The 13230-nt window shown below is 45.4% G+C and overlaps 1 protein-coding gene and 1 long non-coding RNA gene across 4 annotated transcripts in view; one reads left to right on the forward strand and one right to left on the reverse strand.

The window, feature by feature from the left end:
- The window catches only part of LOC126517955 (uncharacterized), a 41459-nt gene extending 40119 nt beyond the window's left edge, over window positions 1–1340 (forward strand). For both annotated transcript variants that reach the window (XR_007596312.3, XR_008609850.2), the window contains exon 4: window positions 809–1340. This is a non-coding gene — a long non-coding RNA (uncharacterized lncRNA). The remainder of the gene's footprint in view (window positions 1–808) is intronic.
- A 1761-nt stretch (window positions 1341–3101) lies between these two features.
- The window catches only part of LOC126517959 (E3 ubiquitin-protein ligase rfwd3.S-like), a 56176-nt gene continuing 46047 nt past the window's right edge, over window positions 3102–13230 (reverse strand). For both annotated transcript variants that reach the window (XM_050167788.3, XM_055064805.2), the window contains 2 exons: window positions 12831–13004; window positions 3102–5520 (listed from right to left, as the gene is read on the reverse strand). In XM_050167788.3, the coding sequence (XP_050023745.2) occupies window positions 5359–5520; window positions 12831–13004 (336 nt within the window). In that variant the 3' untranslated portion in view covers window positions 3102–5358. The remainder of the gene's footprint in view (window positions 5521–12830; window positions 13005–13230) is intronic.

A 13230-nucleotide genomic window follows, 5' to 3' on the forward strand; every position in this document is an offset into this window, starting at 1 on the left:
AGTCAAGCGGTGTGAAGAAACGTGGCTGGTTTCTTCAATCTCCATGGCTATCTCCGGCAATTGAGATGGCCAATGCGGTGACACTTCTGTCAGACTGTATATGCAGGTGTCACTCCTGTACAAATCCAGGCAAATCTGATCCCCTCCAATCATAGTATGTTGCAGGGTATTGGTACAGATTTTTTAAGCTGCTCTAAGCCTCTATTTTTCTTGTGTGTGTGTATGTGTGTGTGTGAATGGATTTTTCGGATTGTTCAATTTTTCAGACTATTTTTCGGTCCCCGAGAGGTCCGGAAAATCGGTCGGTGTCTGTATGAATGAAGCCTGGCAGACGAAAAGTCACCTTGTTGGTTTTCCCCAATGGCCACTCTTTGCAGCACAAAAGGGACATGCCAAATGTGATCTCAAAATCGTAGTGCCAGGCCCATAAGGTTATCCAGCAACACAATGTGTTTAGCACTTGTGTGGTGTGAAAGCTTCTGCCCCGAGTATTACAGACAAGCTACAGAATGTGACATTACGACAACATAGTGTTACTGTCAAATGTGCAGTCTAACGATAATGTTACTTTATATGCCGCCCCTTCAACATTATGTGAACACTGCTAATAGGAAGGCTCCTCATGGTCTTTCTCATTACAGCAGGCAAGAATCTATAGTTAACGACATCTCAAAAAATGCTTTAATAGTGTCCCACATGAGCTCGAATTTACATAAGTAAAGACAGATGCATAGGTACATCTCTACTCCAATGTAAGCCAGTTGGCATGCAGGACTAATTCGCCGCTATCAATGTGATTTTCATCCAGCAGTGGCCATCCTCTGCAGAACCTGAGGGCTGCCAAGAACTGCAGTTCTGACAAGAAAAGATGAAGGGGGCACCTCTGCCAAGAAAGCATCGAAAGACGCACGCTCGCAAATTCCACTTCGATGGGGCCAGACATGTTGGCCTTGCATAGTACCAAGAACATTGTCAGCAGCACATAAATTTACAGGAAAAAACTAATTGGCACAAGCGCAGATAAGCCCACAGAGGAGCATCCACAGAGGAAGCAAGCGGCCTGTTGTTCATGTATATATAAAATGTGTGCCTTACACCCTACAAGAATGTTCTGTAGATAGAGTTCAAAGCAATTATCGCTTGTTCAACACATGCTTCTGCAAGACTCATTTAGAGGCCTCTTGAGACCACCTTTGTGCTTGGACATCATCAGTGTATGTATCGTGCCACATCTCTCATGTCAATAAAACGTAGAGGCTGTTGCGCCATCCCGCTAAGGTTGTAGAGAATCGACGTCAAATAAATAGGAGAGCTGAAATAAAATTTGTTACCAATGGTTATCGACGGTAAACAAATGCTGCTTGAATTGTTCTTCACCTAATGGAGCCCAACACTTGAGCTCTTCAAACAACCCATAAGTCACGGTTGCAAGCAACAGTGATGAAATCACTAGCCTGTAGAAACTCTCACTTGAATCTTGTGTTCCAGAATGTTTTAAGCCAGTTCTTCCTGGTGTAAAAATATTGGCAGCATGGCTCCTCCACAGCATCCTCCGAGACTGCTGCATAGGGCACAAAAGCCTCGTATCAACAGATAATCTTGAGGTTCACGCACCAGGCCAACATTTCCCAGAGGAGACAAAAGCGTTCCCAGAGACAATGAAGGCAAAATTCAGAACAGAAAAGTGCATGTCAAAATGCACAATTCACAGTGATCATAGAACATATCATTTTTTAGTTTGTTTTGCCGTATTTACTTGATTGTGACATGCGGCCAATTTTCACTCCTCGAAACTAAAAATGAAGTGCCCTTTATTTTGACATGCATCTCGACCCCGAGAAATTACAAATGTGATGCTCTTGATTGTTCAGTTAGCAGTACTTCATTGCGAGAGACATAGAGTTATGACAATTTGATTTTACTTGTAGAAACAAAATGTATGCATCCGAGCTGCAATTAGTCTGGCACCACTAATCATCACTGTTGGAGGCCTCTTAGTCATTGTCAGAAGCCCAGACCATCTTCGTTTTTAGTGCTGTTAATGGCACTCGAAGTACTGCATCTTGTAGACTATGGCAGCCTAACTAGGACGGTTTCACGCGTGCGATAGCAGCAGTGAGAGTGTAGCCCAAAGAAACTTCCAGTCACGTGCCTTATTAGTTGACTACACTACAACCAAAAAACGTGCTTTTGATTTGTTTCAATGTACACAAAGTCTTATTTTACATTTTCAGACAAAAGAAGTATGCATAACGCCTCAAGACTAATAATTCTTCTATAGCTTACGGCAAACTTGATAGGATAATTGTGGTTATGTACAGGAATAATGCACTCCTGCTACTCATCATTGCCTTTTTTGCCCACGATATTTAGCGGGCAACATCAGTGGGCAAAACCTGAAGCCATCCAGGACCCATGTTTGTAAACAGCAAAACTGTCTACAGCATCTAAAATCTGCTAGAGCCTAACAAAGTCGCAGAGTGGGCAAAAAGCTACTGTGGCTCCTATAGCTGCAACTACATGCAGGCTGGATTCGTTTGGATTGCAGGAATGTTCAATAACAATCGTGGTGGGCTGTCACTATTGCAATTTTGATATTTTACTTGAATCTGAAGTATTTCCAGAATAAAAGTGTACGTTGGAATCTAGTAAATACGGCAACAATCATCCCTTCAAGATAGTGGCCAGTGCACTATAATGATTGCGGCAAGTTTAGCTGTGCTGGTCCAGTACAAGCTTTACTAGCTCAAGCAGGATTACTTAAACGCGCGCCAGTAATGTGCAAATTCACAGCATTTCCTTGACAAAATTGCTTCTCAGTTTTATTTGCTGCTGCATTTGGCAGCTTGACCAATGTATCAATACGAATTCACAAGAGAATGCAAAGACCATAGCAGCAATGCTTCACTTGAGCCCATCTCTGGAGTGGCTGTTATTGTATACCACAGAGGAAGGAAACAAACCTTTACAACTGCTTGTTACAACTGCAGTACAAGCATGGACACATACGAACTTCTGTGCAATAGCCCAAAATAAAGCTCACATGTGCTTAGTAGACATACTCTTAGTACATACTCTTAGTAAAATGACACAACACTTAATAAAAACTCACGCACAAAGCATTTATTGATTCACACCAGGGTGCTCGCAAACAATTGTACGCATATGCACACACAAAAGTAACACCTTCAAACACTTGTTTAAAATTGTCACGATTAGATGCTTTGTTGAAGCACCATCGTGTTTTGTTACCCCTCTCCCTCCATCAAACCTGGGACACAGGTGAGCACGCACCTTATATATTATGTACACTTTTAAACCTCCCTAAGGAGGCAGACACCTCCAATAACCCAGAAGTTGAGTCACCAAAGCCGTCTCTCCAGCGTACTAAAGGGGGTATGGCTTTGGCTTGTCAGTGTGCAGAATTAAGAATCGAGATGGAATAGACATGCAAAAGAATAAATGAAAACGAACAATAACCTTGAAGAGAACCACTCTGAAACATTACAGTAGTGTGACATGGCATGTTGGACTCCATTCCCATGACAGCTGGCTTCACCTGGAAAGCGCACTGACAGTGTTGTTCAACTAACTGCTCAATGCCAAATCAAGCTAATCAACTTGCATGTAGAAAAGAACTGAAAATAGTGGATGAAATGCAGAGCGTAAACAACATTCACAGAAACAAGCAGTCACACCTGACCTGCCACAAGGTGCTCGTCACAGACGCTTGTTAACTTCAGCTGATGTCGTCTACACATCTTAAAATAGGAGCGCTAAGAGGAAATTTCAGAAAGAATATATTTAGATGCTATATTTTCTGTAAGGATACCAATCCTGTTTGAAGACAACTTGATGCGACCTATGAAAAAGATTGTGTGCACTCAGGTTTGCAAAAAAATTTCTTGATAAGGCTGACTACTTTCAGATCAGGCAAGAAAACACTTCAAGCTGTACAACAGACATTGCTGGTTATAAACAACTGTTTCAAGTGTGCTCCAAAGAAAAAAAATTGCCGCCGTCTAGAGGAAGGTATTGTGCTGAGTGCAAGGTGCTTTATACAACGCTGTCCAAGTTTATGACGCTGAAGTGCAAAGTGATGGCACATTCACGTTTCACTCACAACGCCACTTAACCTGACGCAGCTTCCCTAACAGCTTCCTGGTTTATCTTTTGGCACGAGTAACAGCTCTGGGCGGTCTTCAGTACATAAGCCAACATTGTAAAATATTTTGCAGAGGTAATATACAAATAACCTGTACAACATAATTCCTTAGTCCACGTGGCAGGTCTAGGCGCCTCAATCTATGTCATGGCATTAGGTGCTTTGGGTAAACCACAACATCAAAATATATGAGACTTGCACTTATTGATCACAAAGGAGTAAATACTTGTGATATGCATGCAGCCATGTTTCAAATGAATTGCAAGACGTGCACTTACTGTTTATGCACGAGCACATTTTTATGACACTCATCCCGCCATGATTCAATGTTTGGCAAAACGTGACCATTGACTCAGCCCCCAATACCCCCCAGGTATCTTTGCTGCATCTAACAGCTGTGTCAGAGCGTCACGTCAAGAACTGCTCCAAACTGAAGCTTTAAAGGGAATCTAAAGTAGGTTGGTATGCAAACAACCATATCCAGTTGAAAAAGTTGAGGCATCCCACAATAAGTATGACACATGCGCAGCATTTAAATTTATATAATTGGAAAAGCAAGACAACCTCTCATTAGTACAGCTAACTTCAGACAACGCCGCCTGGTCTATCCCCTGGAACCATGCGATGTAGCACTGTACAATGTGTCTTGAAGTCGAAAGGAAGTTGGTGCTTTTAAAAGGCACAAAAGTTTTAGTCATTCGCTTACTGCACATGCCCTCTGGTCCAGAGCATGCCAATGTTCAGCTGGGGGGAGGGGGGGGAGGAGGCGCTGTGACAATGAAACACTTGACAGTGCTATGTAGGGCCCCTTTATCACACATATCGTAAGTGCAGCATGTGACACATTCACATTGCAGCCACAGGCTGCCATACGGGGGCCGTGTGGTGGTTCTTTGCGAAGTGTGTCAAGTTCGACACATTAACGACGGCTGAACATCCAACAAGTGATGAGCTTTCCTCTGAGCCAAACAACTGTCCTGTACAACAAATAGATTATGACATGCAATAGCAGACTCTAGTCACAGACCCCTGAGAGCATAATTTCAAAGTCCCTTTTCTATGTACAGATTTGATGACGGGGCAGAGCAGTTGCAACCAGACCACAATTTGCATGACGCCATACAAAGAGGTCCACTTTGCAGAGCCCGACGTTGTTCGGTGAGAGTTTGATGCTGTCCTTCGACATATGACACTTAGTTGACACCATGCTTCCAAGAGTATAGGGACAGGGTGTCTTTAGCGAGCGCCGCCAGACCCCAGCCGAGGGGAGTTGTCACAGGGCACACATCCAGCACAGGGTTGGTGACTGGCAGCTGGTGAATGCGCTTGCCCGACGAAGCATCCCACACAAGAACCTGCGCAGATAGGGCAACTTGTACTTTCATTTCCTTTCACTGTACCTTAAAAGAACACGAGACAAAAATGAGGTTGTACAGCACCAACATCAATGTCACAGGGTATGAGAAAAGGAGGAGAAAGCACTGACTCGCAACTCAATTCAGAAGCATACACGTGCCAAAAGTGGTCAATTGGTAGCCGACAGCACCGACAGCTGCCTTCGCCAGTGGCCGTCGGCGCAGTCACCTTGTGTTTCGGAGGGTTGACACGGAGAAGAGAGAGAGGCACATGAGGCTGCCAATATGGTGTGCACGGCGCGCATGGAACGCAGGCAGGTGCGGAAGCTTGAGTCCTTTTACAGTGGAGCTGTTAGAACCTCGCTGGGTTTCTCTTTGCGTCCGCAGCTTCACCAAGCTGGGGCAAAGAGAGCCGAGAGAGAGCAAATGCAGAGTATAAAAATAGCATTGTGCAGCATAGAGATGCGGCGAGTGTGGGTGGAGCTTTGTAGGGGAGAAGGAGCAGCGCACATGTGAATGAGGAACGCGGCCAGAATGCGTGCCCTCTCCTGTGGCGCGAGAGGCAGTGGAGTCAGGCGATGAAGGAGGGGCATTCTTTTCCGGCGGCTGCTAGGGTGCCTCGATGTCCTCCTCGCCCGTTGCCCCGTACAGAGTGGAGACAGCTGCGGCGTCTACTGCAGCGTTGGCCACACGAATCACGGACGCTGTAGTAGACGCCTTTGGCGGACGCCATAGCGATGCATTGCCGGCCCTCGTGTGTCTTGTGTGTGGTTCGGCACTACTCCACTGGCCTTCCCCCAGCTCCACTGGTCTCTGGTGTTTGCAATAGCAGAGCCACGTATAAATTCTTTTTCTTTTCAGAGATTTCATGTTCCTTTCCTTTTGCAAGATCCAGTAGCCAAATTTATTTGCTATAATGAATAACACGGCATATGAACATTATAATAATCTATTTATTTTAGCATAAAACACACAAAAGTTCACGGTTCCACAGATACTCTACGTTACAGTACATCCGAAAAATTGGGCAGTCTGAAAAAATGAATGCATGCCTTTTACTGCCCCCCTGATATACATTGTCACAGCAACTAAGCATGCTAGCGGTATGAGCCTTTGCATAGAAGATGAAGACGCGCAGGAACCTGGGGACGGGAGATAAGAAGGATGAAGCTGGAATAAACGCAGACAAGGTGGATGCCTGTTTTGATGCAACAACAACAACAACGTGGACGCCCATTCCACAGCAAAGCTTTAAGTGTATTTTGTCCTTTTAACTAGGAACGCTACATTATTTTGGCACAGCCGGCAACTGACTCCAACATTTGAGTGGCATTTTCCTTGAGGAGACCTCCACAGAGAAGGTCTTTTTTAGGTACCAAGCTGAAAATAAACCAGCGGTGGAACTACCTCGTGAACTCAACTCGGCAGAACTCGTGAAACTGTTCTTGGAAAAGGCTTCCGTGGACACTGCTGAACCACGTCGGAAGGGTGCTGTGGAAGTAAACTTGCGTCTGGTGACCTACGACGAACTAGTTCTTTAACCGATGCGTTGAAAGGACTCTGGATCACGGACTTCAATGGAAGAGGTGAGCCTCATTTCGAAAGCTCTTCAGGCACAGCAGGAACAGATTATGCAACAGAACCAACTGGTTACATCACCTTGTAAGCTCTCTAAATGCTAAGAAGCTGGTGGCTAAATTTGTAGAACCCGATGCGTTCGGTGACATGTGTTAAAGTCTGGAAAGTTGGCTTGAATTCCATGAATATGCTGCTGGGAAGAACAACTAGCGCTCCGATGAGGACAAGATTACTAACATGCGCAGTTATCTGAGAGGTGTTGAATGCAAGTGGTACAATCTGCATTATATTGAAGACGATGACAACTCTTGGAACCAATGGAAAGAAAAATTCTTGATGACATTCCGAAACAACCCAGTACAAAGGTGGGATCCCACGCTTAATTTCAAATTCAAGCAGGGCTCCCTCATCAAATATTTCTTTGAGAGACAGCGCCTTCTAAAGCTGGCCGAGCCTATGCTTTCATCTGTTGTAATAGCCCTAATAATGCACGGACTGCATGCTGAAGTTCTGAAGCAAGGGCCAGTATGATCACTTAAAACTATAGACAGGCTCCTGGAGTACCTTCAGGATGTACCATCTACTTCAGAAGAAAAAATAACTACTAACTCAAGCAGTTGCTTCAGACAGACCGGCACAGGTTGGTCAAGCCGTAGTCAGCGAGAACTAAGCCAAATTGCAGGCAGCACAGAGAACTTGGGTTGGTGTGCTCCCAGAGGTTGGGTGAATAATGTCAATGACGATGCTCAAGAGTTTCCAATGACAAAAAACTGATAATCAAGGGTGATCAGTCCGACCCGATGACCACAACTGAGCAACTAGCTCTAACCTACATCACATTCCTATCAAAGTGGGAAACAGACATATGATGGCTTTGGTTGACAGTGGTGCTTCTGTATATGTAATAAATGCCAAGCTGGTGGATGCAAGTCACCTGCGTAGTGAAAGAGTGCTATGGGTACAAGGTTACGATGCAAAATTGACATTGCATAATCAGTGGGCCTCAGTAAACATCGAGTTCCGAATCATGAAATAAAGAGTGAAGTATTGGCGATAGAGGGTGTGACATATGACTTTCTGCTATCCAGACCAGATACAAAGAAACTGAACATCAACGTATACTGGGATGATGCGGTTTTAGTTGAAGCACTACCAAGGGTTGAGACACAGCAGGGTAGACAAGGTAACCTACGAGTTGTCAAGTGCGCGGAGGATATTGCAATGACCTACCCTGAATTTGTATGCATAGGAAGCCGTTCGCAAGTGATGAAGTCACACAATGTGCCTTTCAAACTAAATGACAAGACCGTCACCCGCAAATCACCTTATAACATGTCAAGAGAGTGAAAGATATGGTTGAAGAAACAATTGGAGGAGATGCTAGACGCCGATATAATCTGACCTTCGGTATCGCGCTTTGCCTCTCCCATAACAATTGTGCCAAAGGAAAATGGAACTTTCAGACTGTGCACAGACTACAGGGTTCTCAATCATCAGACTGAACTTGTACCATTTCCCATGCCAAAGACAGACACAATCATAGATGAGACAGGTTGTTGCCGACATTTTTCACGTATTGACTTGTGCAAAGGTTTCTGGCAGATCTTGCTAACTGAAGAAACAAAAATGTCTACTGCTTTTATCATGCCCTTCGATTTGTATGAGTATACCTGCTTCCTTTAAGCTGGAAGAACTTGTCAGCATGGTTCCAGAAGACACTGATTGAAGTCCCGAAGCCTTTCCACGGTGTCTCTTGTAACATGTACATAGATGATATTATCGTCTTCTCCAAAACAGAGGCTGTGCATCAGGAACACCTGTCTCAGGTATTAAATGCCTTGAGCTTGGCATACCTCAAAGTCAATTTTAAGATAAGTGCATTCTTTAAAAGAAAAGTTGTGTTTCTTGGAAGCGTCGTTGGTGGGACTACTACTAGTACAAAACAATATTTCGTCGAGAGGATCTCCCAACTGGTAAAACCATATGACGTCCACTCATTTCAAGTGTGTTGGGATTAGCAGGACATTGCGGACCTTTGATAAAAGACTGCCGTCAAAACTAGATGCCTCACGTGCCTAACGCAGAAAGAAGTTCCATTTAAGTGGAATGACAACTGTGAGAGAGTCTACCATGATCTGGTGCACAGAATCTCTGCTGACCCTATTCTACGCATACCAGATTTTACTTTATCCTTTGAGGTAAATACTGATGCCTGAAACTATGGACATGTGCAGCTTTGCATCAGAAATGTCCGGAAGCATCAGGCCAAAAAAAGCTACATATAGTAAGTTACTACACCTACACCTTCAAGCCGTCTGAATTTAACTACACCACTACTGAAAAGGAAGATCTTGCAGTCCTTAAAGCAATTCAATACGTAGAACGGCGAACTACTTGCAGCAGTTTGACTTCACCATCTCCCACCGACCTGGACGCCTTTTGACTGATGCCAATGCTTTGTCTAGACTGATGACACAATCCACCAAAGAACAAACAGAAAAAATCAATGAAGTAAAATTGTGGGAGGCACTGAACAACTCATTTTTATTGAAGCTCGGCATCAAGTCCGGCCAACGCTGGTTTCCAGGGTGCTTTATTTGTACCACAATAGCCAAGAATATGGAGGACACAACAGATTTTGGTGCATCTACAATTTACATGGCCTCACATGAACGAAGTTAATCAATACGTTCATTTATGCCATATTTGTCAAGTCAACAAAGTTAAATATAAGCAGCCTACGAATGCCATGATAATACCTTGTCACTTGAACGTGCCTTTTTATGCACCTGAAGTTATACACTTGAATTTTGCCAAGCTAATCAAGAAACAAGGAGTCAGAAAAATACAAGCTTTTCTTTGGCCATAGATGAATGCGCCAGGATGGTCGTGGCACGGGCAGGAAAAGAAGATGCAAATAATGTTATCTCATTCCTCGAACAGGATATCGTAAGGACAACCAGGACAATCGTATGTGACAACAGTCCAGCGTTTAAGAGTGAAAAACTAGCAAGAGGGGCTTGAGACCACAATATATATCAGATCAATTTCTGTGCTCCATACTACCCAGCGGTGAGTGGCCTAACACAGCGTGCTATACGAGATGTGAAACAGTACATCAGAATGTACAAGGTTCCCTGGTGGATGGAAATGCTCTTTGAAAGCAGCTGTAGAACATCAAAATTGCTCCTACACCAGTGGCTTGGGATGCACCCCACAGTTCGCTTCTTCAGGAGAAATCCCTATTCTGCAGGCAGATTGTGAGTTGGGGTGCTTACGAAATCACTAAACCAACTTCTCCAAGGTGACAATGAACTTTCTGAATACATAGTCGCTTATGCCAGTCCTGCCTTCACGAAACCTGAGGCCAATTACTCAGTAACAGAAAAAGAGTGCCTGGCTATCCTATGGGCTCTTCAAAAATTTCGCCCATACCTCTACGGTCAATGCTTTGACGTGGTGACGGATCATCACGCTCTTTGTTGGTTGTCTAACTTAAAAGAAGGATCGACATTTGGGCGAGTTGGTACTGGTTGAACATCTTGAAGGGGCAGCTCAAAAAGACGATGACAAAAGGCAGGAACACACAGGACAGCGCTGAAAGCGCTGTCCTGTGTGTTCCTGCCTTCTGTCATCGTCTTTTTGCGCTGCCCCTTCAAGATGTTCTAACTTAAAAGACCCGTCGGGCCGCCTCGCTCGGTGAGCCCTCCGAATCCAGGAATATATCAGTGTCGTCTATCACTCTGGACGCAAACACTCTGATGCCAATGCCCTCTCGCGCTTCCCAGTTACTTCAGAAAGCAGTACTTCTAGCTACAGACATGACATCTCACCACTTGACATCCTGGACATGGCATCGGAGCAACGAAAAGACCCATGGATCGTCATCATATTCAACCTTTTGTCAAATCCTCCGGCAGCTTCGGCACCTCGAGCGTTACGCTGACAGCCGCAACATTTCACAATCCGTGACGGACTTTTATACCGCCGCGACTACCACAATGACGGCCGCAAATGGCTCTTAGTAGTGCCCCGCCACCTACGACAAGATTTATGCTCCGCTTTTCATTCTGACCCACAGTGTGGTCACGGCGGAGTGTCAAAAACCTACACACGGCTTCACCTACGATATTATTGGCGAGGGATCTACACCTTCGTCCACAAATACGTATGCTCCTGCATTGTCTGCCAGTGACGCAAATGTGTCCTGCATCTCTTTACCACACCTCTCCAACCACTTCCCTGCCCAGCTCAGCATTCTGACTGTGTCGGCATTGATATATACGGGCCTCTTCCACCTACTGGCGCTGGCAACCGATGGATTGTTGTCGCCGTAGATCATTTGACATGGTATGCTGAAACCGCCGCCTTGCCTGCCGCATCAGCAAAAGACGTCGCCTCGTTCATTCTAAAAAAACTTCGTTCTTCGCCATGGCGCACCTCGTGAACTGTTGAGCGATCGGGGCCGCATATTCCTCTCAGACGTCTTGCAGTCACTCCTCTCTGAATGCCAAATTATTCACCGCGCTACTACTGCTTATCATCCACAGACCAATGGCTTAACAGAACGATTCAACAGAACTCTTGGTGACATGCTATGAATGTATGTTGCGTCTGACCACTCCAACTGGGATCTTGTACTTCCATTCGTCACTTACGCATATAACACTGCCTCTCAAGCCACTACCGGATTCTCACCAGTCTTGTTGCTTTACGGCCACCATCCCTCCAGCACTTGATATTGTTCTCCCATACCGGCTGGACCCTGCTTAATGCTCGCCTATTTCTGCGGTAGCTTAGCACGCCGAGAAATACTGACAACTGGCACGTTTTTTTGACACCTACTCAACAGTGCCTCCAAAAAGAACGCCATGACCTCAATCCTCCCCCTCACCCCTTCCCCGTCGACTCAATCGTGTGACTGAGTCCCACCGGTTGCTGCTCCTGGCCTTTTGTCCAAGCTCCTCCCGAGGTATCACGGGACCTACCGCGGGGTTGAGCAAACATCACTAGTTAACTACGTGGTCGAACCCGTATTGCCATCTCCCGATCTGCGTCGTCAGGGGCGAGAGACTTGTGCACATTGACCAGCTGAAGCAGTATTACGATCTGCCCACCTCTTCCTAGGTCGCCAGGATGGCTACTCTTCCATTCCGGGGGTGATTGTGGCGAAGAAGATCGGCAGGCTGAAAAGCCCTGTTGCCATCGTGTGGCTCGTACCCAGTTCGTTCGCTGGCTGCGCCCTACCTGCTGGTGCTGAGCTTTTCGCTGCTGCTATACAAGCCGAATAAACCCCCCTTACAGCAGGATTAACTGTATAACAATTCAGGATTGGGTGCACAACATTCCCAGACAGTTACCGGGACGGTGTTCTCATGAGATCACCTTTGGGGTTACGCTCATTTTTAGGAGACCTCACCTGACTCAGCACCTGACGCATCAGCATTCCTGGCACCATGCCAAGCTTGCCATCTTCTTACAGTGCCAGGAACACTGCTGGCCATATACATCGAGAAGTCCAGTTCAGAGTCACGTGAAACCTTGCGAAAGCAATTGTATTCCCAAAAGTGATCGTATGAGAACACTGCCCCTTGTAACTGGGATAATTAAACTCAATTCGCAAGACAGAGACATACTATCCATAGAAAAAAAAAAGAAAGAAAGTGTGCCACTCTGTGAATGGTACACAGAGTTCTGGTTCTTGCATGCCAAGTGCAATTACTCCTCCCTACCTGTTTGTACGACTCATCACCAGCTACAGCCCAGAAGTTGGCAGCATCATCAGGGTCAAGGCAGATGCACGATCTTGACAGCTGCACCTGAGTGGGACCTCCATTGAACACATGGACAACGTTGAAGGCACACTGGCTGCCTTCATCTGCCATCGGGAAGAGCATGTTGCATATCTGCACGGAAAGAGTGTTGCCTAGGTTGAACAAAGTGACAGAACTATTGAAATTTTACAGTAATAGAATGCTTAGTTTTACTTATCTGCATATACGTGCTCTCACTGTGAGGCATTGTAGAAGGAAACACAAAAACTCAACATATAAGAAGTATACACGGTTCAAAGCGGGGAACCAACAAAGTTCGCACGGGAGAACAAACATAATTCGACAAGTCGCACGTCCA

This window comes from Dermacentor andersoni, chromosome 11 (genome assembly GCF_023375885.2).
Source record: "Dermacentor andersoni chromosome 11, qqDerAnde1_hic_scaffold, whole genome shotgun sequence".
NCBI lineage: Eukaryota > Metazoa > Arthropoda > Arachnida > Ixodida > Ixodidae > Dermacentor > Dermacentor andersoni.